At 37.8% G+C, this 26,915-nt stretch overlaps 2 protein-coding genes across 3 annotated transcripts; one reads left to right on the forward strand and one right to left on the reverse strand.

The window, feature by feature from the left end:
* Positions 1–322: 322 nt before the first annotated feature.
* On the forward strand, positions 323–24,112 carry LOC113501671 (ubiquitin carboxyl-terminal hydrolase 8). Of its 2 annotated transcripts, none has more exons than XM_026882853.1 (19): positions 323–604; positions 685–915; positions 1,959–2,098; positions 2,665–2,827; positions 3,186–3,342; positions 3,789–3,930; positions 4,325–4,428; positions 4,781–4,900; positions 5,378–5,503; positions 8,216–8,342; positions 8,651–8,844; positions 9,298–9,384; positions 9,945–10,067; positions 18,355–18,485; positions 19,090–19,189; positions 19,486–19,614; positions 20,024–20,218; positions 20,850–21,193; positions 21,434–24,112. In XM_026882853.1, exons 1-19 carry the CDS (start codon positions 504–506, stop codon positions 21,543–21,545), a joined length of 2,826 nt encoding a protein of 941 aa, XP_026738654.1. In that variant the 5' UTR covers positions 323–503; the 3' UTR covers positions 21,546–24,112. The 2 variants fall into 2 exon arrangements, with proteins under 2 accessions (XP_026738654.1, XP_026738655.1); XM_026882854.1 differs by having other exon boundaries at positions 9,948–10,067.
* Positions 24,113–24,696: 584 nt separating this feature from the next.
* LOC113501677 lies at positions 24,697–26,157 on the reverse strand. Its single transcript, XM_026882865.1, has 3 exons — positions 25,836–26,157; positions 25,301–25,571; positions 24,697–25,018 (listed from the first exon to the last, which is right to left on the reverse strand). The coding sequence occupies exons 1-3, from the start codon at positions 25,962–25,964 to the stop codon at positions 24,900–24,902; spliced, it is 519 nt and encodes a 172-aa protein (XP_026738666.1). The 5' UTR covers positions 25,965–26,157; the 3' UTR covers positions 24,697–24,899.
* Between the last annotated feature and the right edge of the window lie 758 nt (positions 26,158–26,915).

A 26,915-nucleotide genomic window follows, 5' to 3' on the forward strand; every position in this document is an offset into this window, starting at 1 on the left:
CGTGGCAAAAGCAAATATCCATACACCTGCTTTCGTGCAACTTTTACAATATAAAAATAAGGAAAACACGAATTTGATTTCAGTCGATTTTTCTGTTCCATCTCTTTACGCTTTTTTGGAAAAAGTACTCACTGTTTTCAACACTAAAAATATTCCCGAACCAAGTTCATGAATTTTAGCATATTCGATCTTAGTTTCCATAAAAACTTTATTTATTTATTTGATAGATTCTGGAAATTACAGAAACTTCGTCTGAAACGAAAATCGATACCGCTTAATCAGGTGGTATAACTAACCGCAAAGTAATTTGTTTAACCTGTACTTGTGAACTGGCAATTAAAAAAAAACTTGACATTTTCTGATTTGATTCACAATTTTTGTTTGCAGTGAATTTTTACAACAATCCTTGTGTTTTATTTAACAAATGTAGTATTCCGTAGTCCCGGAGACTTTAAATTACGGTTATACCTTGAATAAGACGTGAGGGTGAACAAAATTTCATCATGACAGAAACACGAAGAATACAACTTCACCTTGGAAAATGTATAGAGGATTTGGACAAATTACACAATGTACCAGATTTGAAGTCGAAAAGAGCTACTCTGTAAGTAAACCAACTTATTCCAGCACTGCAAAACTTTTGTTTACAGACAAAAATGTTAATAATCTTGTCTTTTGTTGCAGGTTATGCAAAACAGCTCAAAAATTATTCGAAAGTGCAGAAGAAGCTCGCGAAAAAGGAGATGAAGAGTACTCGTATGTTTATTACATGAAATATCTTCGAGTGATAGCTTATATCAGCAAGGACAAGGAGTATTTGAAGGATAAGTCTTACTTTAACAACATGTTGGGTGCTAAGAATCCTAACAAAGCAATAGATCACGCTGAAAAGCTGAAAAACAGCCTTATTGACAGGTAAAGTAAACTCAATCATATTTTTATGAATTTGTCTCAATGATAACAATGAAATAAATCTTTATTTTTTTATTTCTTATGAGATCAATATTTTGAATTCTGTTTCTATTTGCGTGTAATGTCTCAAATAGCACTTATCTATACTTACATGATAAGCTCTGAGTCACAAAGTAAATAAAAAATGTTTCTTATGCTAATTACAGAGCAAATAATCTGACCATTGTAATTTTTCTTTGATCATCAATAATCTTACATTTTATGAGATCAAAGTATCAAAAATGATTTATTTAATAAAAAAAATACTCTTTATTACTTTGAAAAAAAATACTAAAATTTAATTGATAATAGGCATAGACATCTTAAATATAACAATGATTTGACAATAAACATTGTAGGTGATAATATCTTTGTCGAGATTGGTTTACTCAGTTTTTCTGTTGAGTCATTGCACCTACTCAAGTAGGCAAGAAATATAGATATAATGAGCAGACTTGATTGCATCTATATATTCAAGTATTACTAGAATATCTGAGATATTATTAGTCCATATTTGTATTTTTAATTCAAAATTATTTCTAGATTCTTATTCTTAGAGATTTCAGATCACTGTTCTCCTGTTGTCTCCGATTTGTCAAATTTATTTCAAGTTAAATATTATTCGTAGTAACACTTAATGGTTATTATATTGTATTGACTGATTAATTTATAATTAGTATGGAATTTACAGATGGCAACAGAAGTCCATTGACACACACAGATAGAGAAAGCCACTGTTCAAATAACTTCAATGGCTCTGCAATCATAATAAAATAAGTTTGACACCTCAATCAATCAATTTAGCCTATCAAGGATCATTGTTGGACATAGGCCTCCCCCTCGTAGTTTGACACCTATTATAGTCAAAATAAACAAATCACCAATACTTCTTAATGCAAAGTACTAAGAAACTTTATATGCTGTTTGACAATGGTAGCTGTTTCCAAGTGCTGACTAAACTGCTTGAAGTAATTCTGAAACATGTATTAACTACAAAATAATTTCAGGTATCAAAAGGAACAGAAAACAAAACGTCTGAACGATATAAAAGAGAATGAGTTAATAAAACAGAAGATGGAGGAGAATAGGAAGAAATCAACTGAATCTACACCTATTATAGAACCACCACAAGTCATGGGGCTACCAGGTAAATAACTACACCACTGGAAATACAATTTGAACTTTAAAACAGAGGAATAGGATAGATTTTGGAAAAGCTTTTGACACTCTTTGAAACATTTTCTTCAATGTTAACTATTCTCAAAACAACAGCCATTTTTATATTTGTCTTATTGTTTAATTATATTTTATTAATTAGATAGTTGTCTGTTTAAAATTGTAGCTTTCTCTTTATTTTTCTTGTTAAATTAATTAGAATACCACAAGGCAGCATACTAAGTCCTATGTATCAACATTGAGAAACTATTTACAATAACCATTTATAAAGCCAAGATAATATTATTTTAAAACCATAATATCACCATTAAATGGGATTAGCCTTTGGCTCATACCCGTCATTGCAAATCTTGTTAGCCAGAATCTACAATGACACCAATGAATACCACCAAAAAACGACCACTGCTCTACTACTAGCTGTGGATGTTGATTAGCACTTGACCCACAAATATCCGTCATGGATACAGATGATAGACAAAATTACCATAAAAAAATACCATAGTGTAACATGTGAAAAAATCCTCTTTCCATTCTCAGGGCCTGATGAAGTGACAATTAAGAGTGAGCAGCTGTATGCTATCCTAAAGAGTGGCAAGCTGAAGGTCATGATCTTGGATGTGAGGTCTGCTAAGGACTACAAGGAGTCTCACATACACTTCCCTGGCTGTATCAGTGTGCCTGAAGAAGTTATATCACCTGGGTAAGTGGAAAAGTATTGATATTCTTTAAGGGATTTTTAATTGGACTTATTTATCATTTTTTTGAAGAAATAATACATGTTAGTAAATCTTAATTATATAACTCGTAATATAAATAATAGAATGAGAATAATGTCCCTACCGATTTCGGCTGCGACGGTTACTGTCGCAAGCTGCCAGCCAATAACGTATAATGTAATAATGAATTTAAATTAAAAACAAAAAATAAGAAAAATCAAAAATCCTCTTCACAATGTGAATTTTCGAATTACGAAAAAAATACCGTATTCTTCATATCTTTCCAAAATCGCAACTGTCCCTATTTCACCGTCATGATATACTCGTCCTCCCCTTGCGCAGTCAATCCGCCAACGTGTTGGAGCTGAGCCTGCCGCCGGAGTCGCGGCCGGTGTGGGCCGAGCGCGCCGCCATGGAGCTCATCGTGCTGCTGGACTGGGCCAGCACCGCCGTCATACCCGGCAAGACGCTCTACCTGCTCAAGACCATCCTGCTCCGGGTAAGGCTTGTGAAACTTGCCTAAAACATAGGCGAATTAAGGTTAAGGGTATGACAATAGACCAGTGTATTTGAGACAAAAGAGTAAATTGGAATGCAAGCAGCTGAAGATAATTCTCGATGGTGTGCAATTGATGAGGCATATGTCTACGAGTGGACGGATAAGGGCTGCTTATGAAGTAAATAATTTAATAAATTAAGATCAGGATAGATACATTATGGAAATCACACGTATTATTCCACATGAAGCTTTAAAAGACTGTAATTATCTTATGGTTCTCGATAAAAACGAAAGAAATAGCTCTCCAGTACTTTGAATCTTCCATAGAACTGTGAAGTCTATGAAGACATTTTCCTTATAAAAAAAACTAAACTGATTCTTATTGTGATAATCTGTGTGTCTGTATGTACTAGTATAGCATCTACATGTTAGTGTTCCATTTCCAGTGGGACGTGAAGGTGCAGTACTCGCGGCCGCCGCTGGCGCTGGAGGGCGGCTACGAGGACTGGCTGCTCAAGTACCCCGCCTTCACCACCAACCCGCAGGCGCAGCCGCCCAGGCAGGACGACTTCATGGACGACATGCTCAGTCAGTACTCCTCAAACATGCGAAATCTAAATCGTCTATTCAAATTAGGCTAATTCACATTTGACAGCACTAGTTTTTTGCCCACCCTTCACCGGTTCCTAAGTGCCTTTGTTGCAAGAGAAGAAGCGGCGCAACAATCACCCCAGCAGCATGCTGTCTTTTTCTTTAAATATCAATATTAATATCAGTATATAAAATGCCGTGCCAAACCAACAAACATTTGTAGTCAAACTATCAAAATTATATACTAAAGGAATATTTTTTCATTGAAAGAAAAGTGTTTATCTTCATTTTTGTCGGTTAGATTTGTTCGCGATTATGTATCTTCGGTTCTTATTCATAAAAGCGAGATTTCCTTAAATTAACATTGTCGTATATTATTGTATTGTTACAGGTGAGATTGAATACCCGAATTGGTCAGAGGTGAGTCCGTCAGCGGGCGCTGCCCCACCCATCTCGCGGAAACCTGGAGAGCCCTTCGTAGATAGGGCTAGCAAGGTAACACATCAAATGTATTGGATATGACTAACACTATCAAATATAGATTCGATAATATCCAAACACCACTTCTGTGCATTAAAATAAATATTCTTGAAGAAAACTCGACAACAATTGTTTATTATTAAACATGTCTTAGGCATGTCAGATTACATTACAGGCTGGAATAGCCATTGACCGTGTATCCTCGAGTTTACTATAAATTAAAGCTTTCAATATCTTGGTCTGTCAGTCTCATTTCTAACTTTTTCGTCGTGGCAAATCTCTTAATACGAAAATACATAGTTGCCTACCGATGACTTCAATGTCTACATCATTTGCAAATACTAGCATGTTTACCATCCCCCTCCAGGCGGCCGCAGTGCAGGTGTACTCGGAGCGGGCGCGCAACATGCAGCTCATCCTGGAGAAACAGGAGCGCATCGCAGACAACTCACTCACGCTGGAAATGCAACGGATCGCGGCCGAACAGGTATGTACCCGGCAACAATTGACTCTACTTAGTCGAGCGGTTGAGGTCACCACGACAAATCTACTGTGAGCGACGTGTCGCAAGTTCGATCCTCGCGTAGGACAAGCGTTTGTGTGATTTACACCTAGGATTAAATTCCTAATGGTTCTTCAAAAAAAAAGGATTACAAATGATTTTGAATACCAGATATTGTCTAATCTGTCTTGATCTGTTTTTAGATATTTCTAAATGTTGCATTAAACTTCTCGAGTTTGAACATTATCCTTGAGAAGCAAGTCCGCAGCACGTAGGTAATTGAATGACCAATATTGCCAATGCTAAAAGTAAAAAATAAAAGTGAGTCATCTTATTTTCTTTAAAATTATAGTGTTATACAAAAAGTCATTATTTTAAACATTGTGATACAAGCAAAATTGGTCAACTTCCTATAGATATAGAAAGAGAATAACTAATCTAATACCAATACGTGTCTACCAGGACTGGGAGAAGGTTCGCGAGCAGCGTGAGGCCGAAGTGCAGGAAGAGCTGCGCGCCATGTACAAGCTGCGGGAACAGGAGATCATCTCACAGCTCATGCAGCTCGAGAACAAGCAGTACGATATGGTTAGTGAGCACAGACAAGTAGAAATAAAATCAAATTATTTATTATATGTGTAGGATATATCGTCACTTTTACATGTCTCTTTTTGAGAACACTGGAATCGATATTTCTTATTAAACAGGAATCCAATCTGGTAAAATTATCAGAAATCAAAGTTTTTATTTAAAGTAGGCCGTTTTCCAGGCACTTTAAAAACGTTAAGGTGATGGCTCTAGTTGCGCTAGTTTTATCTTATTAAACCCTGAAAAGAAATGTCAATACAAACTCAGGGCACTCGGAATCTTTTGAAGTCTCATCGTTCCCCTGCCCTTATCCCAATTATCTTATTTAGGGTCGGCGCAAGGCGCAATATGTCTTCTTCTCACAAGAAGTCTTTAATTAAAAAAATGCGAGTATAATTGACTGAAAGTATTTTTCTGGACTGCCTTTTGAGAAAATTGCAGCTTCCTGATTAATATCTCTTACCGAACATAAAGGCTTCAAACAAGTCACAGAATAAAATGTGAATTTTCCCAAACCTCAAACACACTTTTTAGTAACTTTTCGCCTGAATGAGCAATATACCGACCCTTGGTAAATTCAAATTGTTTGGAGTGAAAAAGATTGTGTCTGTTGATTTGTATTGTGGTTTAAAATTTATTTCTCAGAAATTGTACCCAGAGTGGGCAAAATTGACGTAGAGCTAAAATTATTTGGGTCGGTTGTACTGTAGGAGAAAACCATAACCTTTGAATCCGGTAAAACCAATAATCCCTACGTGGCGCTGGGTTCCTGGTCAAAAAGTCCCTTTCTGAAAAGGATATTGTGAAGATGCCCAGTGTGTCGAACAGGTTAGAGTACCTCATCATAAAGCTTACCGAGTGGTTCAAGTGTACGCACCGACCCATTCGAGTCATTCGGACGATGAAATGAAGAATATGTTTGATGACAAAATCGAAGGCCCCCACTTCACTAAGACCCACTACAATGTTGTTATAGGTCTTTAACGCTACAGTGGGAGTACAGGCTTGCAGCGGATCGGTAGTAGGATCCCATGGATTTGGAAGCACTAATTATAGCGTAAAATGCTCGTTAACTTCCTAGAACGAGAGGGCTATTCTTGATGAATTCCTTCTTAATGAAGAAGGACGTGGCTGACCACGAAACTAAGACAAAATAGCTTAGATCGACTTCGTCATAACAGAAAAAAGCACAGAGATGTTTCCGTGATCAACAGGTTTAATACCGGTAGCGATCACTGACTTGTTGAATCTGAAACTTTGAAGTTAAATCTTGAGCACCGATTCACTGCCGTGCTAACCACAAATGACGTTGACCAAAATCTTGAGAACGTGGTTCAAATCTTCAGAGAAGAAGGTACAGGTTAGAGTAGGCAGAGAGATAGGCGGAAAGGAATTTAGAGCTAATGAAGGAACAACGTGAAAAACCACCCGTCACTTCATCAAGAGCAAACGAGGTCTAAACCATGAGATTAGCAAGCATTTACGACACGACCTCCGGGACAAAAAACTAGCGCAAGACAAAGAGCGATCGAGCAAACCCGGTGCTCAAAAGTTTTCGTACAATATCTTGGAAGAAGCCACTTGACAAAGTTGAAAACAAAAAGGCGGGAAATCGGTGCTTCTAAGGGGGCAGTCCTTTCAGAAGTGGAAAACTTCCAGGGTGTTTATACGCTTCGCATGCTTCTCGACTTGATCCTAAAATGAGGATTGGTGAAATCGAGATCGGTCTTAGGCAGCTTAAAAACCCTCGAAAAGGATGGCATTACGACTGAATTATTAGAGGCAGGAAGTAAACCCGCACCCGCATCCAGAAGCTTTTCAATGCTGTCTTCTTCGGAGCGAGAAGCTCGCAGATGTAGAGCAGGAGAGTGGTCGTGCTGTTCTTCAAAGAAGGAGCCAAATCCTGCTGAAGAACTATCGACCCATCTCGCTCCTAAGTCACGTCTATAAGCTGTTTTCAAGAGCGAACCGTTCACGTACCATTCTGCGCGAAGGCTTCACGACTTCCAACTACCAGAACAAGCTAGATTTTGGAGCGGATACGGCAACATAGACCAGATCCGAAGAGTATAATCAGCCCTTGTGTCTAGCATTTGTGGACTATCAGAAAGAATTTGACTCTTTTGAAAACTGGTCGGTTCTGAAGTCTCTGCAGCGATGCCAAGCGTCGGTCTACGGATGAACTTGGATAAAACCAAGGTCAAGGTCAAGGTGTACCGTTGGCAGAAACGACTACAATAACGAGGTGAATAGAAAAGTTCACCTAGGTTGGGCAGATCTGGGAAATTACATCAGGTCTTCACATCTTCGATCCCACAGCGACAAATCGTGCAAATCGACTAATCGCCATAACCCACCGGATAGGTAAACTGACGTGGCAATGGGCACGGGGGTAAGCGAGTCCGCGAGTGGAGACCGCGTCTCGGCAAACGTAGTGTTGGACGTCCTGAGGCACGGTGGAGTGATGATCTGCGCAAGCTGGATGCGAAATGCCAAAGATAGATCTCGATGACGTGCATTTGGGGAGGCCTATGTCAATATAGAGTGAAGATGATGATGATGAGTTATTGTATATTTTTTTCTTGATTACTCGTAGCTTACATTCGTTACTTTCCAAATGATGTAATTTAAGTGTGTAAAAGTAAAAATCATTCACATCACACGTCGTTCGCCACACTGCCTTCGTTTCAATAATGTTATTGTGATATATAGGAACAAGAGAACCAGAGCCTGCGCGAACAGCTGGAGGAGTACCAGCGGCGCGAGCGTGAGGAGGCCGAGAAGTTGGCCGAGACCATCGCCAGCGCCAGTGAGGAGACCGACACCGCTGACGTCGAAGGTACTACTGACTGTAACAATAATACGTAATTTCGTTATTTGTTTTCTTTTATGTTGATATTTAAGCGCATTTATTTTGTAAAAAATATCTTTTTTCATTTTGACCATTTTGACCTATCAAAAATTTGTTTTTGTAATGTTTTCAAATGTCAAAAATTGTCTTAACTCCGCGTCGCTGGGAAACGATGTTTTATCGCCTCACGTATGTTTTTGATCCGTCAGTCGGTAAACATCAATGCTTTTAACATGTTCGTCACCGATGACGACGATGATGGTCGGCATCAGAGTGAATGTATGTGTTGTGTGCAGAGCGGCAGCGGCTGGTGTCGTCGCAGGCGGCGCTGGCGGCGCGCGAGGTGTCGCTGGCGCACGCGCGCATCGCGGCCGTGCGGCTGCAGCGCGAGCAGCTGGACCGCGCGCGCGAGCTGCTGGAGGCCGAGCGCAAGCGCAAGCTGGCCAGCGCGCGCGCGCGCCGCAAGCCGCACGACAAGCCCGCGCACGGGGTCGGCACACTGCTCTACCTATAGTAGCCTGATTGTCTTCCACTAATTCATCAGATCCTTCCCTCTCACCCTATATAATTAAATTTAATTTTGTTAAAGCATAATCACAAAAATAAAGCCCGTGTCTTTGACTCAGCCCGAAATATAGTGCTGTCCCGTCACCCGAGTCTAACTCTACTACAAAAAATATTATTTTCACCAATCTAAAGCCACCCCACAAAAATCCTCACCCCTTACTCAAAAATGTACTTTCTGTCACTAGTGTGCGCTAGTATCCTTCTGAGATACATGAGGCTGAATAGACAAGGAGGGAGGCAAGAGACAATGACGTCGTGTGCACACTCAATGTCGCCTTCCATTCTCCGTCTCACCGCTCACATACCTGAACAGATGTAGTCACACGCGCACTCTATGAAAAAATATCAAGTTGTATAATTATAATTCGATGTTCAGGATGAAGATGGCGACTCATACATGATGTCATCAGACCCGGGCGCCACCGGACTCAACCGCTCACACTCCTCTCCAAACATTGCCAAGGTATTCGCATCCTTATCTACATAGCAATAAAGTATATCTTGTTCCTCGTGGCGATATTAACTGGGTATAATGACGTGAAATCTGATTATCGAAAAGCAAAATTAGAGAAATATTTTTGCTTTAACTGTAAAACAAGGAATTTTAAGAAAAGAGCATGAAAGTTAATAGGAAGGTATTAATGACGTAATTTAGAATTTAGCAAGTAGCGTCACACTAAATGCTATTCACTGTATTTTAATAATTTTCTGTTTGCGGGACAGAAGAAAAAATACGTAGGTATCATTCATTGAACTAATATCATTTATTATTATAATTTAATTCGTTGAAAATTGAAAATATTAGCAATTAACTACCCTATCATTTTTAGAGCTTTTTTCACTTAAGCCGGCCTTTTCCGGGCTCTTTGGAATTGATTATATTCATTATTCTAGTTACGCGGTTCCAATATATCGTTCTTATGCAGAAGAACCGGCAAGAATGTCCATAAGTTACTCTTTTATGCCTGATTCGAATGCATCTTTCTACCTTATAACCTGTTCCTATACCCTCGTGTGTACCAGCAGGTGTCTTCAGATGAGGAAGAGCCGTGTGCGCCGGTGTTCGACCGCAGCACGAAGCCCGCCAAGGTGGCGCCCTCCAGCGACCTGCATCAGAGGGACTTCCAACCAGTATGGGGAGATGTGGTGAGTACAGCTGTAGATTACATGGTTTTTATATCCTGTTTTAGATCCCCATTCTGGACACAGCCCCCCCCCCCTTTCCCGTCCAGGGCTCTCTATCTTGTGCCCCTCATATTCCACCCTCGTCGCGAACGAAGATTACAGATTAAAGTGAGGATTTTGTCAAGAAAAAGATACCAGTCGCAGTAATTTAAGCTCCAAAAATGGAAAACGGACTTAGTGTGGAAGGCAAGCAGGGCAATTATGCATCAAAATGTAAAGTAATTTATACAAACTATTCCACGAAGTAACACTCTTTAAATGTCAAGATCATAGCACAGAACTCAGAATTACACATCCTTCGCTTCCTATGTGGACTAGCTGTGGAGAAAAAACTGTGCACGAACCTACTCCCATATCAGTAGTCTCCAGTTTTGAAAGTGCCTGAACTAAAAGATTTCAAAGACAGTTATTGCTAATGGCTGAAGAAAAATTAGCCGAAGAAATAAAGTCAACATTCCACTTTACATCTGAATATGGGTAAAATACATGTGTCACACAAGAACTGTTACTAATCATAAGTGAAAAATCACTTTTGCCTGGCGATACTAAAGGGGAGAAGTCCTAATTAAAAAACGGCAAGAAGAAAGTACTAGATGAGTCGCGATGCGGCTGTCTATCGGAACGCACGTTACTATGACTCAATGCGACGTCACGGCAATGCATGTGCCACAGTACATAACCATACAGTAACAGAAGATAGCTGCAAGTTCTATAACATTCTCACTGATTCTTAACTTCACCGAATAGTTTTGAGTTTTAATTATTTGAGTCCTAAAGGGTGTGATAGCACCCTTTGGACCGACTCTTGCCAGTAACCACGGAGGTTCAGTATAAGATAAGAGTAATTAGCTGTGACTTCACTCCTTGTTACATTTTTAGCCACCCCATGCAGCGTTACTTACTCGCCCCCTTATTACTGAGCTTTAAAGCACTTCATATTTAACTTTAAAAATTATTGTATCATATAACCGACAGACTTAATAAGAATAATTCTTTTGGTATCCTGTCTGTGATAGGGAGGGATATATTAATCCAAGTTGCCCTACTGCATTCCCCTGCACTACACAATGAGCGTCAGCGTGGGTGCGGTGACGGGCATCGCAGTCAAGGCGAGGAATCCCAACGCGTGCTAATCCCTCTAACTATCAACAAACGTGCGCAACCATTACACGCTAATAAACCACGTTGTATTAGTTGGACATGCCTTATTATAATACCGCTTGCCCACCGCCTACACATGTACAAGATATGCCTATCAATAGAATGAGAATAAGACTTCATTGATCAATTGATCGTAATAAAAGTAAACTTTTCGCAAAATATGGGAAAATAAGCTATTCAACTAAAGTCTTTAAAGAACTTTGTTGGAGTGTCTTTTTTGTAGCAACATTTCCCTTTATAATATGTAATGGTCTACTTTTCACCTTTCCGTGATAATAAACAGTATATTGTAACAGCAAAATCAAGATCAATACTCACCAGGAGTTTTGACTCATCCTCCAAATCAGCTTCTATCCTTCAGCTCTAAAAGATCCTGTAATTAATAATCTGCTTTATGTGGCTATAGCAGTAAAAGTCATATTCACTTCAAAATAACTCGAATTCAAATTCCATATCGGGTGCCACTGGCATCGATTAGGTCTGCTACATTAAGGTTGGTTACCGATACTTAATTTTAAATTTTACGGGTTTTGTAATCTTGATAACCGGCTGGGTTATCGGCTGGAGATAGCCAATATGCGTGCTAAATTATTTCTAGCGCTCTATCTCTCTCTCTTTAGCATACTTTATCCGTATCCTTTTATATACTTTCACTTATCTCTTTGTCTGCAATCCAATATTGCAAGTTATATTTCATCCGAGACTCTGTATTTAATTGAGCTAATGTTTGGCATATGTGGGGGCTGATCTGTCACTGGCCATAGATCTCCTTTAAAACTACGCAATGAACCAAGTTTGGTTTCGTTTGATTTGTCTTGAACAGTACATAGATTTCAAAGAAAGGATTCTAAAAAGCTTGTTTGAAACACAGATTTCTTTTAATTATTTCCCCTTCCACATCGTCATATACTGTACTTTTCGTAACCCAAAAGTAATTATACGCTTGTTTAACATACTAAGACATGAACTCCAAAGGAAACGTGACAACAGTCTTGACCGTATAATCCTGCCAAAATCCCCTGCGTTTGATAGTCACATGTAGTATCGCGTGGCGCTCCGTGTGGACACCTCGCGGGCTTCTCGCAACACTTAAATATTCGTGTGTTTGTACCATTCGGGTGCACGTGTGTATATGCGTGGTGCGTGCTTACTACATGTGTGGTCTTTAAAAGGTTACTGTCTTGAAAATCTCGGTATTAAAGCGGTAAAAAAATTTTAGAGGAATGATTTTTGATTGTTGGTTTTCTATCCATTATTGACTCATGTTATTGTTGTGGTTGAAAAGAGAGAGATGGTGCAAGTCAGGCTTCCAAAATTGCAATTATGTTTAAATTGGTAGTATGTCCCCAAGGATAAGTAGAATCAAATATACCATTAAATATATCAGTCGTTCATTGAATTAAAATGTGTATTAGAAAACACCAAGACAGTTAACCTTTCTTCAAGTAATTATAAAATTGAGTATAGTCAAGTGACATCCTAAAAATTTAAATCAGAATTATAATGACTTGACAATTTTCTTAAAATAATGATAAATATTCTCATTACCTTACAAAACATTTTTACAAACCGGTTTCATAATTGCACTCTTATACAAGAAGTACTTGCTGTGAACTTGAACTGTAACCTTTAGTTCTTGATGTTCAGAACTTAAGTGCAGCCCTCAATTACTATGTCACACAAACGAGTAGGTATATACATGTATATAAAACTCTTAGTCTGTAGGTACAGAGGGACTTGTGCACGCGACAGAATGACCTATCACACTACAGCTGGTTAATTAATCTTGAAGTAAAGAATGGAAAGGTTAATTAAGATGCATTGCTACGAATTTTTTGACAGGGTTCTGAAAATGTCACCGAAATCAATTTGATAAGGTAAAAATTCGTAGTTTATACCTATCTTTATTTTCTTTCTTTTCGGACGATGCTGACAATCACTATTTAATATACCGTTGTTACTATTTTATGTATTACCACTTGTCTATTTTTGACAACATTTGAGACTCGGCCTGTTAGTTTTTGTATATTCGCAAAAATCTTTGAAAAATATGAATTAAGCTTACCGCAATATACAAGAATGTTCATAAATACCAATTCCTTTTTCTTTCCCAAAATATTTCTACAATCTGACAACTCTCTCTTACAGGTGTAAAAATATACATATAACTATAAAGATTATCCTCATAAATATTCAGCCTATTCCCCAGCAGGTATAACATTGGGTATTAAACTAAATTCTAATAAACCCGAGGCCGCGGAAACTATTATTCACATCGCATACGTACTGTGGTGGTATAGTCAGCAAACACAAACGAGAAACTAAATTAAATTTACCAATAACTAAAGAAATATGTACCTAAGATTGTTTTGAGAACATCTAAAATATTTTTCTTGAGTTTTTCAGTAAGATTCTAGAGTTTCATTCTAGCTCTATGGGAAAAACAATCGTGAAGAATCCAAAGTAGATGCAGAACTATTATGTACTATAAGTGTAAAAATAATTCGGCTATTTTTCAGTAAGATTTTATGTAGGCCAGTTCCTAAGATTTGCCGGAAGGCTATGGCACGGTACAGCCTTATTATTATTTTTAGCTCAGTATATCCCACTGCTGGGAAAAAGCCTCTATTTTCATCTTTCATTCGTTTCAGTCTTCAAGAACTTTATTCATCTGATAGGGTTCAAAGAATTTTGTTGCTGACAGTCCCGTTGTATCAAACCACCCGCCTATATTATATTATTGTATGTATGAGGCTGATCAGAGGTGCTAACTTGATGTAAATTAAGTCGACTGACGTAGTTTACTCCCTATAGGTGTTATTCAGTTACAATAGATACATAACCATAAAAAATAGCCACAGAGGTAACCAACAAAAAAATACGGATAAATAGAGAAACTCCTCTTTTTAAGTGGGTTGAAAACATCAGTCATAGTTTTTATAAAAAAAACTAGCTGTTGCCCCCGACTTCGTCCGCGTGGTTAAAAGATGAATATTTTTCCCTGTTTTTGCCACATTTTCCATTGTATCTTCGCTCCTATTATTTGCAGCGTGATTTTATATAGCCTAAAACCTTTCTCGATTAATGTTCCATTGAACACAAAAATATTTTTTCAATTTGAACCAGTAGTTCCTGAGATTAGCGCGTCCAAACAAACAAACTCTTCAGCTTCATATATTAGTATAGAGTATAGATATTAGTATAAATATACAAAATAATTTAAATATTTGTCCTAGGAGACAGAAATAACAGAAGGGTACTTAGTATCGCAGCCGATTTGTTTTATCGCAATAGAACTCCTATAAGACTGTTTCGTCCGAGTTAAGCCGACTAAAGGTTCATGTAGAGCAATTCCGTTAAATACGGCTTCCCGTGATCTACACAACTACAGTTTTCTTTCTTCTGAGTGAATTTGTATATTAACATTATAAAAATGGACAATTTCATTCTTACATGTAAAAGAGTCACAAACCGGGCAAAATATAAAAACAAAATTCATGTTTTGTAAATATATGTTATTTTATTGATATTTCTTCCAAAAGTCCCTTTGGGTAAAATAAGAATGACTTTGCAAAAACATGGCTGAATGTTGTGACTGTATAGCTAACATTTCTATTTAGTTTTCGGTGTGTTTTGATGAATGCGTCTGGCCCCACCCTTATGCAGACTACGTCTATCAATCATACGAACTGTTGTTAGCCTAGCACTAGGTACACCCACCGTTTCTATTATCAGGAAATTTAATCTATAAGCATGTCTGAAATAATAATAAAAAATCGTTTATTGTAAATTTTCGTAGCCCCTCGTAGCTCCGTAGACGTCCGTAGACCTAACTTGATAGAGGGAAAGCAAATTATGAATCTCGTAGCAAATGAAATCGTAGCATAGCATTCTCTAAACCGGTAGGCGCCTTAATCCCGAAACTGTTGCATTTAATATCTCAAGTAACAAAAACGTGCTCACTAATTATGTTCTTTATGGCTTTATACCTAACACAACTACGATACAACAGTATGCTAATTACAAGCCAACATTTTAATACAAAACACACGTTAAGACTCGCCACCCACCCACCCCCACCCCTCTTAGACAAGGCGAGCGTCCACGTGAGCTCAGTACCACCGCGACCGTCAACAAGACCGCACGCATTCCAACGCGAAAAATACAAACAAAAAATAAAAGTGTTAAGTTATTACTAATGCTACCGACAATACTATCCACAGTATTCATGTTTTATCTAATAGTTCTCCTAGTTTTGCTCTTCCCATTGTCTCGATACACGAAGTCTAATCTATTGTTTGGTCGCGACAATTGATATTCAAAACTTTGAAGTCAAGACGTTCAATGTTACTAAGAAATGTGTGTTTTAATTTTTCCTGTGAATGTTTATTGTGATCTAAATAGTATAAGTTTGCTGTCCGTTATAGTCGGCTAGTTTTGTGTGCGTGAGTTTTAAATAATGTTTTAATTGTTTGATTACTAATGAAGATTATTAAGAGTATATTTTCAAGTTATATTAACTTGTGAGATGAATATAATATAAATTTAATTTGAGATAATATCGAGCTGTTTCGAACAGCTGTTACTGGATATTAATAGACCAGATGAGTGAGCTGTAAAACCCAAGAATTAAGTCCTCTAAATGATAAAAGGTTTTCTATACATGGAATACTCAGGAAACTTTCAATTCCTTGGAAATATAGTACCTGCCAGAATATTTCTACGCAAGCTTTAAGAACTTCAATAAGTTCTACTCAAAAGCAACTAATTTGCTTTTATAAAAGAAGAAAATCATAAAATAAACTAGCACCAGAAAAAGCTGTTTCAAACTTGACTGAGGATAAGAACAGATACTCGCAAGTAATAATTAAGTAGTAAGAAGTAAGAGAATATTAAGACATAACAAAGAAGACGAAGAGGCTTCAAACATCAAAAAGACATTGATTTAATTGACAATCACAACAAATTAAAGCTTAATCTTAAACATACCGTATAAGGAGTCACTGAAACCCAGTGCGATTGCTATCACCAAGTGCAGTGCACTAATCAAGATACTCCGCTACGACCGGCGATGCATCCCGCTGGACGCCGCTAACATGGTGCTCAAAGTTAAAGTCAGGCTAAAGTACTCGCAGAACCATATTGTCTGGCTGTTTAGACGAGTGAGTATAATGACCTTATCAAGCACATCTGACTGCACGGATAGCTGAGTGGTTGAGGTCTCCACACCAAACCCACTGTGCGCACCGTGTCGCGGTTTCCATCCCCGCGTAGGACAAGCATTTGTGTGAACCACGAATGCTTGTTCTGAGTCTGGCTGTCTTTATACATGTGATTTGTGTGTTTGTACAAACCCCCCACGACACAAGGATTAAATTCCTTAATGCGGGAGTCGTTTTTAAAAAGAGAAAGAGAAAGTCTTATGAATTCCCATGTCGTCAAGGGGTAGTTAATTATGGTCCTGTGTTTATTCCTTGAATACTTCTACTTGAATTACCCCATGCTATTTAGTCTAGTGACGTAACTAATAATATAGTGCTATCACTGAAAGAGTTATCATGAAAATGTTATAATCAACAGAAATGAATCCGTTATAGAGTTATAATTAATTTCGACACTCAAAACGCCAATTTAAACCATGCTGTAAAATCAAATTAAAATTGTATATGCTACAGAAATTAAACCATTTAATATAGTGTTACAATGAATAAGGCGATGCGAAACACCTGCAAACCAACTTTATCACAAATATAATTAAAACTGTACTCTAAAATATAATGTCAAATTGTGAAAACAAATACAATCTAAAACTAGCAATCTCCCAAAAAATATACATCGTGTAACAAATTATAATTTCCGAAAGACTAGGAAAACTTAGAAAATAGTTACTGTTCTATTGTTTACCAGCGTGTTTGGACACACTACAATACTACAATAACATAGCTTGGCAGACTGCAAATAGCGTTGCCAATTTAACATAGAGCGAAACAAAACCATTGGATAAGTTAAAGAGAACACGCGATCCTCGAATGTGCTATTTGAATAATAGAAAATGTATGGTGCTAACACCGTCAGCTGAATTTAAAATAAATTCAATGCCTGCTATACAGTGCCACGTAAAGTAACGAAAATTTTGCACTTAGTGTAATTTTTTGGTTCAGAATATCTAATACTTCTAAAAAAAATATTTATCAATTCTTTTTTTTAGGTTTGCTCTAGCAGTAATGTTTTTATGTTTATGTAAACATAAATATTCTCTACGAACATTCGGTTATTTAAAATTCATAATGTTAATTCTGAGTGACCCGTATTGAATTATTGTCTGGAGAGCAAAAATTTTCTCACAATTCGAAAAAAACATCTTCTTGACACAATGGGATCTAATCTCTTAAAGTGTTTGATATAAATATTAAATTATATAAATACCTACATTAAACATTTATTTTAAACTTAATAATTTCAAATAATTAAATTTTACACCTTAAAACAAGCAAAGAAAAGCTATTTCCAAAATGTGACTGCATTTTCTTTCGTTTACTCTTTACCATCACACAAACTAGCTATAAACACCACCCCAAACTGCATTCACCCTCGATCAATCACCAAGTCTATATAAAGCCGGTTTATTTAAGCGCCGCGAAACAGCTACCGTCCAGTCTTGAACTTGTCCTTGAGGTTGACCCCCGACCTTAGCTTTGGCGTGATAGCCATCGGCCGTGGGGTTGAATTATGTATACGCTCATAGCTAAACGGAGTATTATGGAGTTATAGCGAATATAATTGTGTTTCGAGTGTTTACGGAGCTATTGTGGATGGATTTTTTGTATTAAATATGAATAGGTAATTGGTGGTTTGCAGATGTTTTAGTTTTAACGCTGACTCATATTCCTCAGTTCAATTTGTTTGTATTCTACTTTTGCGTAAGTTTTTTTTTGGTCATGTTCAATTTTATCGACTAAAATCGTAATGTAATAAAAATTATTTCGTAACGAAATCTTATAGACACAGCCGTTTACGTATTCGTCTCTATTAAAAAAGCCTGTCTTTAAAAAAATCTCCATTAGCTAACAGCTCCCTTTCCACTCAGGGTCGAGGGCTGACCGGTCTGAAGAACCTCGGCAACACGTGCTACATGAACAGCATCATCCAGTGCCTCAACAACACCGCCATACTCGTCACCTACTTCTGCAACGGACAGTACTTGGAACATGTCAACAGGTAACTATATACACAATCTATTTAAAGTGACAAAAAGTACAGGAAAAGGCTTTTCAAAGGTACTGTTTATTTCGTTAAGAAATAAAGGAGACCTTCTTTTTACTAAGACCATAGCGAAAAATTTCAAAAATTTGCCCGGAAAATAGTATTACCTGAGCCCTACGACATAAAACGTGATTTGTCAGAGATTTCGTTAGCTTAGCTAGTGCGATGAGCCAAGTGCAAAGTGCCCAGGGTGGAAATTGAACCCATTATAACAGTCAGGGCTACAACCACTAGACTAACAGGCTAGTCAATGCATTGAAAGTAAAATGCTGGGTGTTGATGGTGTCCATTGTACCCACCGGCTCACACTACTGGCCGGTGGAAGGATTGCGGTCGGTGTATGAAGGATTGCATCGCATTGTCATAGACCGACACAAAGACGCGGATGACGTAGGACGGCGGTTCAGGTTTATTCAGTAAGAGTCTGACACTACCCATTTCCTCCCCCGAGGGAGTGGGTGTTCATGAAGATTAACAAAAAAAAATTGTGTTGCCCAATGAAATTAGACCTACAAAAAGTGTCAGTATGCAGTAGCGTAATGTACATGTATGTGTGCAGGTCCCACAGCACTCGCGGCGCGATAGCAGAAGAGCTGGCGGCGGTGGTGCGCGCGCTGTGGTCCGGACAGTACCGGTTCATCGCCACCCGGGACCTGAGGGTGAGTACCACACCAGCACATCAGCTCAAGCATATACGTGACATTTGTTTAACAATGAGTAGTTTACTTTAGAGTTGCTTTTAATTCCCAGTTGAATATCTACTAAGGATGTAGGAATTGGAAATTTCTTTGTTCCTTCCATGCTTTTCTGAAACGTGACGTACAATTCTGATGAAGTCTTAGTTGTCTTCTCTCTAACGTTCGAGTTTCTGGCCAAAAAAAGACACTCCTATTATCCTTCTTTCATCCGGTTTCATAATAATCCATTTTTTTAATGAAAATATTATGTTGTATAGAACGAGGTGGGCAAGCACCAGCGCGCATTCCGCGGCTGCGAGCAGCAGGACTCGCACGAGTTCCTCACCATCCTCATGGACTGGCTGCACCTCGACCTGCAGTTCACCATCAACGTGCCGCCGCACAAGGTACTGTACCCACTCGTGCACAAGTGGAGAAAACCATCAGATCATTCAAACTGGCATTGTCATTAAAATGAAAAGGGACCATGGATACATGGCGATAAAACTTAAATAAAGTTGGGCGGAATCCTACCTGAACCTGTCGACTTATTCCTAAGTCGCACTGTTACTGATTAGTGGTCAAGAGCAGGCCGTACAATTTATGCTATCATAATAGGCTGATGACATAATTAGGTGGTTTCAAAACATGCAGATCAAAGAGGCAAGATGTATAGTCAAAACGGGATAAAAATTGAAATTCTATTCTCAAAAGTTTGTGATAAGGAGTTAATAAAGGTAATCAAGTTACGGTTAAGTATTCCTTAAATAAACTTCCTTCTTTCTTGTTTCTAAATAATCCTTTCCCCCCCTCCAGGACAGCCTCCCTCCCTCAGAGAAGGCGTGGCACGAGTACACCAAGTCCAAGGAGAGCCTGATCCTGCGGCTGTTCTACGGCCAAATCAAGTCGACTGTCCGCTGCACCGTCTGCGGCAAGCAGAGCGTCACATACGAGTCCTTCTCGAACCTCTCGCTGGAACTGCCGGCGAATGCTAACCGGTGTACCTTGAGCGTAAGTTAGAACTACTATTGTGTGCTTAACATGGATTCTGAATATTGGAATCTGGGTTCGTGAACAATAGCAAGCGTAGTGATTTATGGTCGCCCGTTCTTGGTATGCGAAAGAGGCCTTTGTCCAACGGTGGGATAGTTTAGGCTAAGAAATTGTTGTGGTTATATATTTGTAGGGCTAGCAAAGAAAATTATAATAATTAAGTTGGTACTTGTGGTGGTCAAACATCCAAACTTATACCCCGAGAGATTGATAACAAGAATCTAGTAGTATTTAGCCTGATTATGTAAGTTATTTTGCTCAAAGCACTTGTTCTTTTTTTCTTTATAATTTTCTTTCTGTAAGGTTTCCTGAGATAAATGATTTGAAATCGTTAAAGCGGTGAACGAGCATGCAGAACAATCCATTCCTCAAAAATTCGAGACCTTTTCTTCCACATATATGTATCTTTTCCTAGATGCGTTCCGGCTGCGGTTAACCCTGCCCTTTTTCAAGGACATCGCATTCCAATGGTCAGTTATCCCTAAGGCGTCCCCTCCGCACCAGCGTAAGTCCTAGACCGCCACCTCCTTGTGACATTACGACAGGCTAAACATAATCCTTGCAATAATCAATGACGTCCTCTCCACAGGATTGCCTAAAGCTATACCTCAACGGAGAGACGATACCAGGCTGGAACTGCCCCAACTGCAAGGAGAAGCGGGATGCTGTCAAGAAGCTGGACATCTCCCGGCTGCCCCCAGTCCTGGTCATCCACTTCAAGCGGTTCTACGTGGACCCTAAGGAGTACATGTGCAATGCGTACAGGAAGAAACAGACCTACATCGACTTCCCTCTAGAAGATCTCGATATGAGGCAGTTCGCTCTGCACTGCCCTAATAATCACTCGTATAATCTGTACGCGGTGTCCAATCACTATGGGTCCATGGAGGGCGGACATTATACTGCTTATTGTAAGAGCAGCGTATATGGCAAGTGAGTATGACGTGTTTTGTTTTGTCATATGTTTTAGGATTATAAAATCTAAAAACGTTTTCTGACTTTACTTAAGAGGATTTTGCCTTATCAAATTTTCCTATAGATTCTAAAGGCTATCTTAGCGACTAGACCTAGACTAGAGTTCTTGACCACATTTAAAGGATATACCGATAGCATTATACAAGTCCTAGCATGTGCAGCTAGATCAAAGCTATATGATCCTACCTTTCCCCCCAGATGGTACAAATACGACGACCACGTGGTGACGGAGATCCCGGCGAGCGAGGTGAAGTCGAGCGCGGCCTACATCCTGTTCTACACGTCGTGCGGGCCCGCGCGCGTGTCGTGATACCCGCCGCCCGACACCAAGGACACTCACTTAACTAACTTTTAAATTAACGTGTTCAACACACACTTTGATTTAACCGTTACATGCAAATTACGAAGTGAAAGTGAACATGTCGCAACGCATGTTACGTTGTGCTGAACTGACGGTGAGCTTGCGAATCTTACGAATCTTACGATCTAGTATACTTAATCCACTGTTAGATTCGAATAAATCGTTAGGCAATAGTCTCTTATTAATATTTGATTATACAACGATTGTAAAAGACCTCTGCCTATTGTGTATTATAAAGACGTGGACGAATAAGATAATCAGTTTAAATCTATTGCAAATTATATTACATTGTAATTCAATATTCCATTCTCAACTAGTTTGAGTTTTATATCAGTTTTGAAAGCAATATACCTGTATACCTAAATGTCTAGGTAGAAAACTGGACCTTAGTAAGGGATATTCAAACAAGACATCTTGAATTTCAAACAAAAATATACCTTATAATCCTTTACTACAATTTGGTGTAACGCAAAGTGGTTTTTGTAAAGGACCACGCAAGCATGTATATTTTAAATGTTTGATGTAAACAACGCCTTGTACAAACGCTTTCCATGTGACGTCATACATAGGTTAATTCATTAATTTATTGTAATATTTGTTATAATTTTGCTTGTTGTGCATTTGTTTTTTAGGAAATGTTTTCGTCATTTTTTTTTAGGAGTAGAGAGAAACGACTTTAGATTTTCAAACGTTATTTAGGTAAGTTTATTATAAGCCTGTGATAACCCGCTGCAGGGAAAGGCCTTATTTACCTCGGAATAACTCGAAAAGAAAACAAAACCATTGAAATGTATTAACGCCTAATTTTGCCCTGCTCTTTGTTTCCATATTTGTCGTTAAATATATTTTTTGCTGTTGTAACACTACTGAATGCGCAAACAGTATGATACTTTTCAGTCTCCAGTGTCCAACTTCTAAGATATAATTACAGTATAGTTCACAACTTTAATGTGCTAAGCTTTGAGTATTCGGAATTAAAATTCAAAAGAATGAAGAGGGATGAATAAACGAAAACTTGATTTAATTAATTATTAAGTACCTAGGTTTAAAGCCCATTATTTACCATATTTATTACGCAGTATTTTTTCAACATTTCCTAAAAAACCCAGTGCGCAATGAAGACGTTTCGCGACGTATGTACAGTCGGCAACACTGAGAACGTTTCGTTTTAGTGTACACGTAAGTCTAGTGTCATTCGTCGCTAGAATTAATGGCTAGAGTGAATGATGTTCGTATTCTTAATGTTTATGAATGAAAGACTGATACAAATGATTGGTATTGCATGTTCAGCGCCGCCGGCGGGCTCCGTGCGGGTGACAGCTGTCAAAACTGACACCTGTCACTGTGACGTTCGGTTGAGATTTTCTCCGCCCGCACGTGTAACTCTGTGGCGCTGTCGATTCAAGTAGATTGTATTTAATATTTGTAAAGCACGTGGCCGCTTGTATTTAGGTTACTGGTGATTTAGTTTGGCAACCGGTTTGGAAAACTGTACTTTTATAACTTGACTACTTGTTGTTAACTGGTTATTTTCCAATATTTATTACATGTACAGACGAACAGTATTTAGCACCTTTATCAATTAATAGGTCATAATCATATTATTATGATTACAAGTACCTTATCTTTTTAGGTTTGATGATTTTTTTTTTCTTTCATTACACATCTCCTTTTGTTAATCCCGGTTTTAAGGGACCTATATCCAAACTAATTCGGATGAAATAAATAGTTTAATGAACTTACAGCTTAGCTAATCCCAGTATAACCTTTAGGAAATGTACGCATTATGTGATGGTAACAAGGATTCGATGAACACAATACGAGGAATCGTAGACTTGTATAAGTTTTGAGAGTATTTAGTTGGCATAAAATGTATTTACCGAGAACTTTCTGTAATCGCAATGTAGACGAAAATGAATCTTAAGGCTTAGTGTTTAAGATGGGTTTAACGTTTATGCTTCGTATTCTTGTATATTCTTGCTTGGCCAAAGGCGATGAACAACGATTCATCATCATCAGTTTTCGAATGTATTACTACCAACAATTCTATAAAATGTGCTAATAGTTGACCTAATATACCCGTTGTAAGAATCGATCTAAGTAATATTGTCTCTCCTATTAGGGTGAGCTATGTAACGCCCCGTACTTAATAGACATACTTTGCAATTCTTCTGCATTCACAATTTCCATGTTCTCTTAATGCGTGCGAATAACTTAATTGCAATTCTATGATATCTATGGTCGTATTAAAATATTTAAATCAAAACATCTATGAAAATGACTACCCATAATGCGTGCGAATTCTAGTCAGTGATCACAACGGCCGAGGATTTGAACACAGCCGAACACGTGCCATTTACAAAGAGGTTTTTCATCAATTTAACTAGATTTGGTCTCGAAAACATACTATTTTGTTGATAACTGTTGTATGAACATTTGTATATAGCATACAGAAATGGTTTATTGTATGTAAAAGTAAATGTAAGACAAACTTTATTAAATTCTTTGTTAATATATTTGCTTCGTTTTATTTGATTTTAAAGAAATTATATATTGCATCTGTGCATCACAACCTTTTCTCGGATGGGAAATCATCAATGTCCTCTAGCTTTGGCCCACCTTTTTTTCCGCGGTGAAACTAATGACTTCAACCCACGCCGAGGGGGTGTGTCGGACACCCACCGCCTAAAACCACCACGGGCTCCTTCAACTGCCTGAGCCAGAGCCACGGGATCGCTCGCACATGCTCAGCCCGTCTCTGTCCGGTTGGACTTCCAACCCCTCATTCCTCGTAAGAACGGACGTGCAGGACGACACGTCCGTCTCCTTCTTGGCCTGTTAACTGGTCAGGCCACCCGCACGCCCGACCTTACGGTCGCAGGTCCTGCCACTGAGTCGAAGAGTGTCAGACATTGTTGACTAATGCATGATCCTACCCTTGCCTTTTGTGTACTGGGGCCGCAGTAACCCTTTCGAACAATCCCGCTGGCCTTGCAGTCATGGGGCATGGTGACGAAATGTCTATTGACTGAATAATGTATTTTTACTTTATAAATATAATATTTTTACTAACAAAACTTTAAATTAAAAAGACACTGGCATCAATCAAATATATCATTTATTTTATAACTTAAAACTAAACAACAAATCTTAGAAAACCAGCTACAATAACTTAGCGTCCAGGCATTTCAAGCTAGTGATTATGAGAAGATCTAAGAACACAGACTTCTCACATTAGTAGCTGATCAAAATTTTCGTTTGCAGAGCCAACAGTGGATAAATCAATTGTTGCCTTGTCAACCATTATGGATCACCATGCATGAACATGTTCATATCTATCTCACAGTTGTCCAGACCCACATCCTCCTCTTCTTCATCATCTTCCTCTTCTTCCATGTCATACGAATCCAGGTCTCTGTTAGCTGAAATATAGAGGGTAATAATGTCTTCTTTATCTTTATGTTATATTTGTGACACCAAGGGTTCTGTACAAAAAGGCTAAAGAAAATATAGAAACATATTGGTTGGATGACAAATAAATTTGTGGGTAGTTAGATAACCCTCAAATTCCCTAATTGTGGACAGACAGTTGAGAAGCAACAATAGGGATCCCTTTTTGCATAGATCTTTAAACAAATAATTCCTTGATGAAGCCATCAAATTACTGTATAATTTGACTTTGTAACTATCACATAAACACTTACCAAAAACAGAGGTAGTCATAGACAGATTTAATTTCTCATTATTACAGGCAACTTCATCCAGACCTGCTGCTACTTCATACCCAGAAATATTTAGCGGCTGTTCAGACCAGAAGTTCTTGTCGGAGAGCTTCTCTGCCAGTTCCTGAATACCAATTTGTGACGGCAAAGCTTCATTCTTATCTAAATTTGTAAGAAGGTTCAGATCAGTAGGATCTGTTTTATTGCCCTTTAATATTTGAGATTTTACATGTTCAAAGTGCAGTCTCTCGATCTAAAACAATACAGATTGTTTGTTAATTTTCAACTGAGTGTTTTTATTTATTATTACTTAATTCAATTTATTCTAATAAATGTAATGAAAACAAATAATTTACGATATATTCTGTGCTTCTTCTTGCTAGTCCTTCTTTCTTTATCTTTTAATTCTTAACAGGTAGGTACTTTAAGTTAACAGTAAGGATTCAGAATTAATTAAAGACTAGTCCTATTTATTAACAAAACGATATCTTTATAAGGTTAGGTATTCGATACGAACCTGCAACGAATTTTTGTTACGATTTATATCTGCTAGAATTTCTATAATCCACTTTTCCTCGGCTAGAAGTTGCTTTTCTTCAGCTATGCTTTGGCCCAAGCGAATGCTGGTCAACTTATTCCTCGCCATGGATGGCAGTTCACCACTTCACTTCAATTTGGTGAAACTGCAAGTCGGCAACAAATATTCGGATAAGCTTGTTTTCTTTGCGAATACAAGACTTAAGTATCAAATACTATTATTACAATACAGTATTTACGGGTACAAGTGTAAATATTATGAAAATGAATGTCAGAGATTCAAATGACATGACACCTGATTTGACAGCTTACAAAGTCAAGGCAAAGAATAGTCAAAACTAATGTTTAATTTTTATAAGTAAAAATTATGATATGGCACAAAATAATTGCAAACAAAATTGGTAACGTTTATTTTAAAAAGGAATCAGAAATCTTGGCATTTAAATCTAAATAAGGATCAGAATTTAATCCGTTTAAGATTATTCCATTTACAAGTATGTATTTCGCGTTTATCACAAAGTTAAATTATTGGAGTCAAATATAGGATTTTATAAAAGATTTGTTCCGTATTTGACTTTTAATTGTCTGTGATTACGGTATAATTAAAGTTTCGAGCTTGAACGACTTCATAATATCCGTGCGTGGCTATTTTAAATATTCTGGCTTAGTTAGCAAATGTAAAATCAGTAAAAGACTAACAACTAGCTGCCTTACTGATAAGGACTAATCAATGTAAATAATCAAACCTGAATTCAGCTTATAAGAGATAACATTGATAAAACAATATTTCCCCGAACCATAGACAAGACAGCATCAAATCTAAACTTAAAAAAATTGTCTATGATTAAAAAATCCACAAATAGCGACGTGTGGATATACGCAATGCCAAAAAAATGGATGGTGTTACACAACAAGACTAACGTTATTATTTCGTTTATTTAAAATAAGTCAAATTAGATGTTAACACTTAGTACATGTTTAGAACCTTCAGATTTATGTTACTTTATACATAATGATATATGATGATATTAATTAATATATGATGCAGCCTCAAAATAAT

This window comes from Trichoplusia ni, chromosome 16, assembly GCF_003590095.1.
Source record: "Trichoplusia ni isolate ovarian cell line Hi5 chromosome 16, tn1, whole genome shotgun sequence".
Classification (NCBI taxonomy): Eukaryota; Metazoa; Arthropoda; class Insecta; order Lepidoptera; family Noctuidae; genus Trichoplusia; species Trichoplusia ni.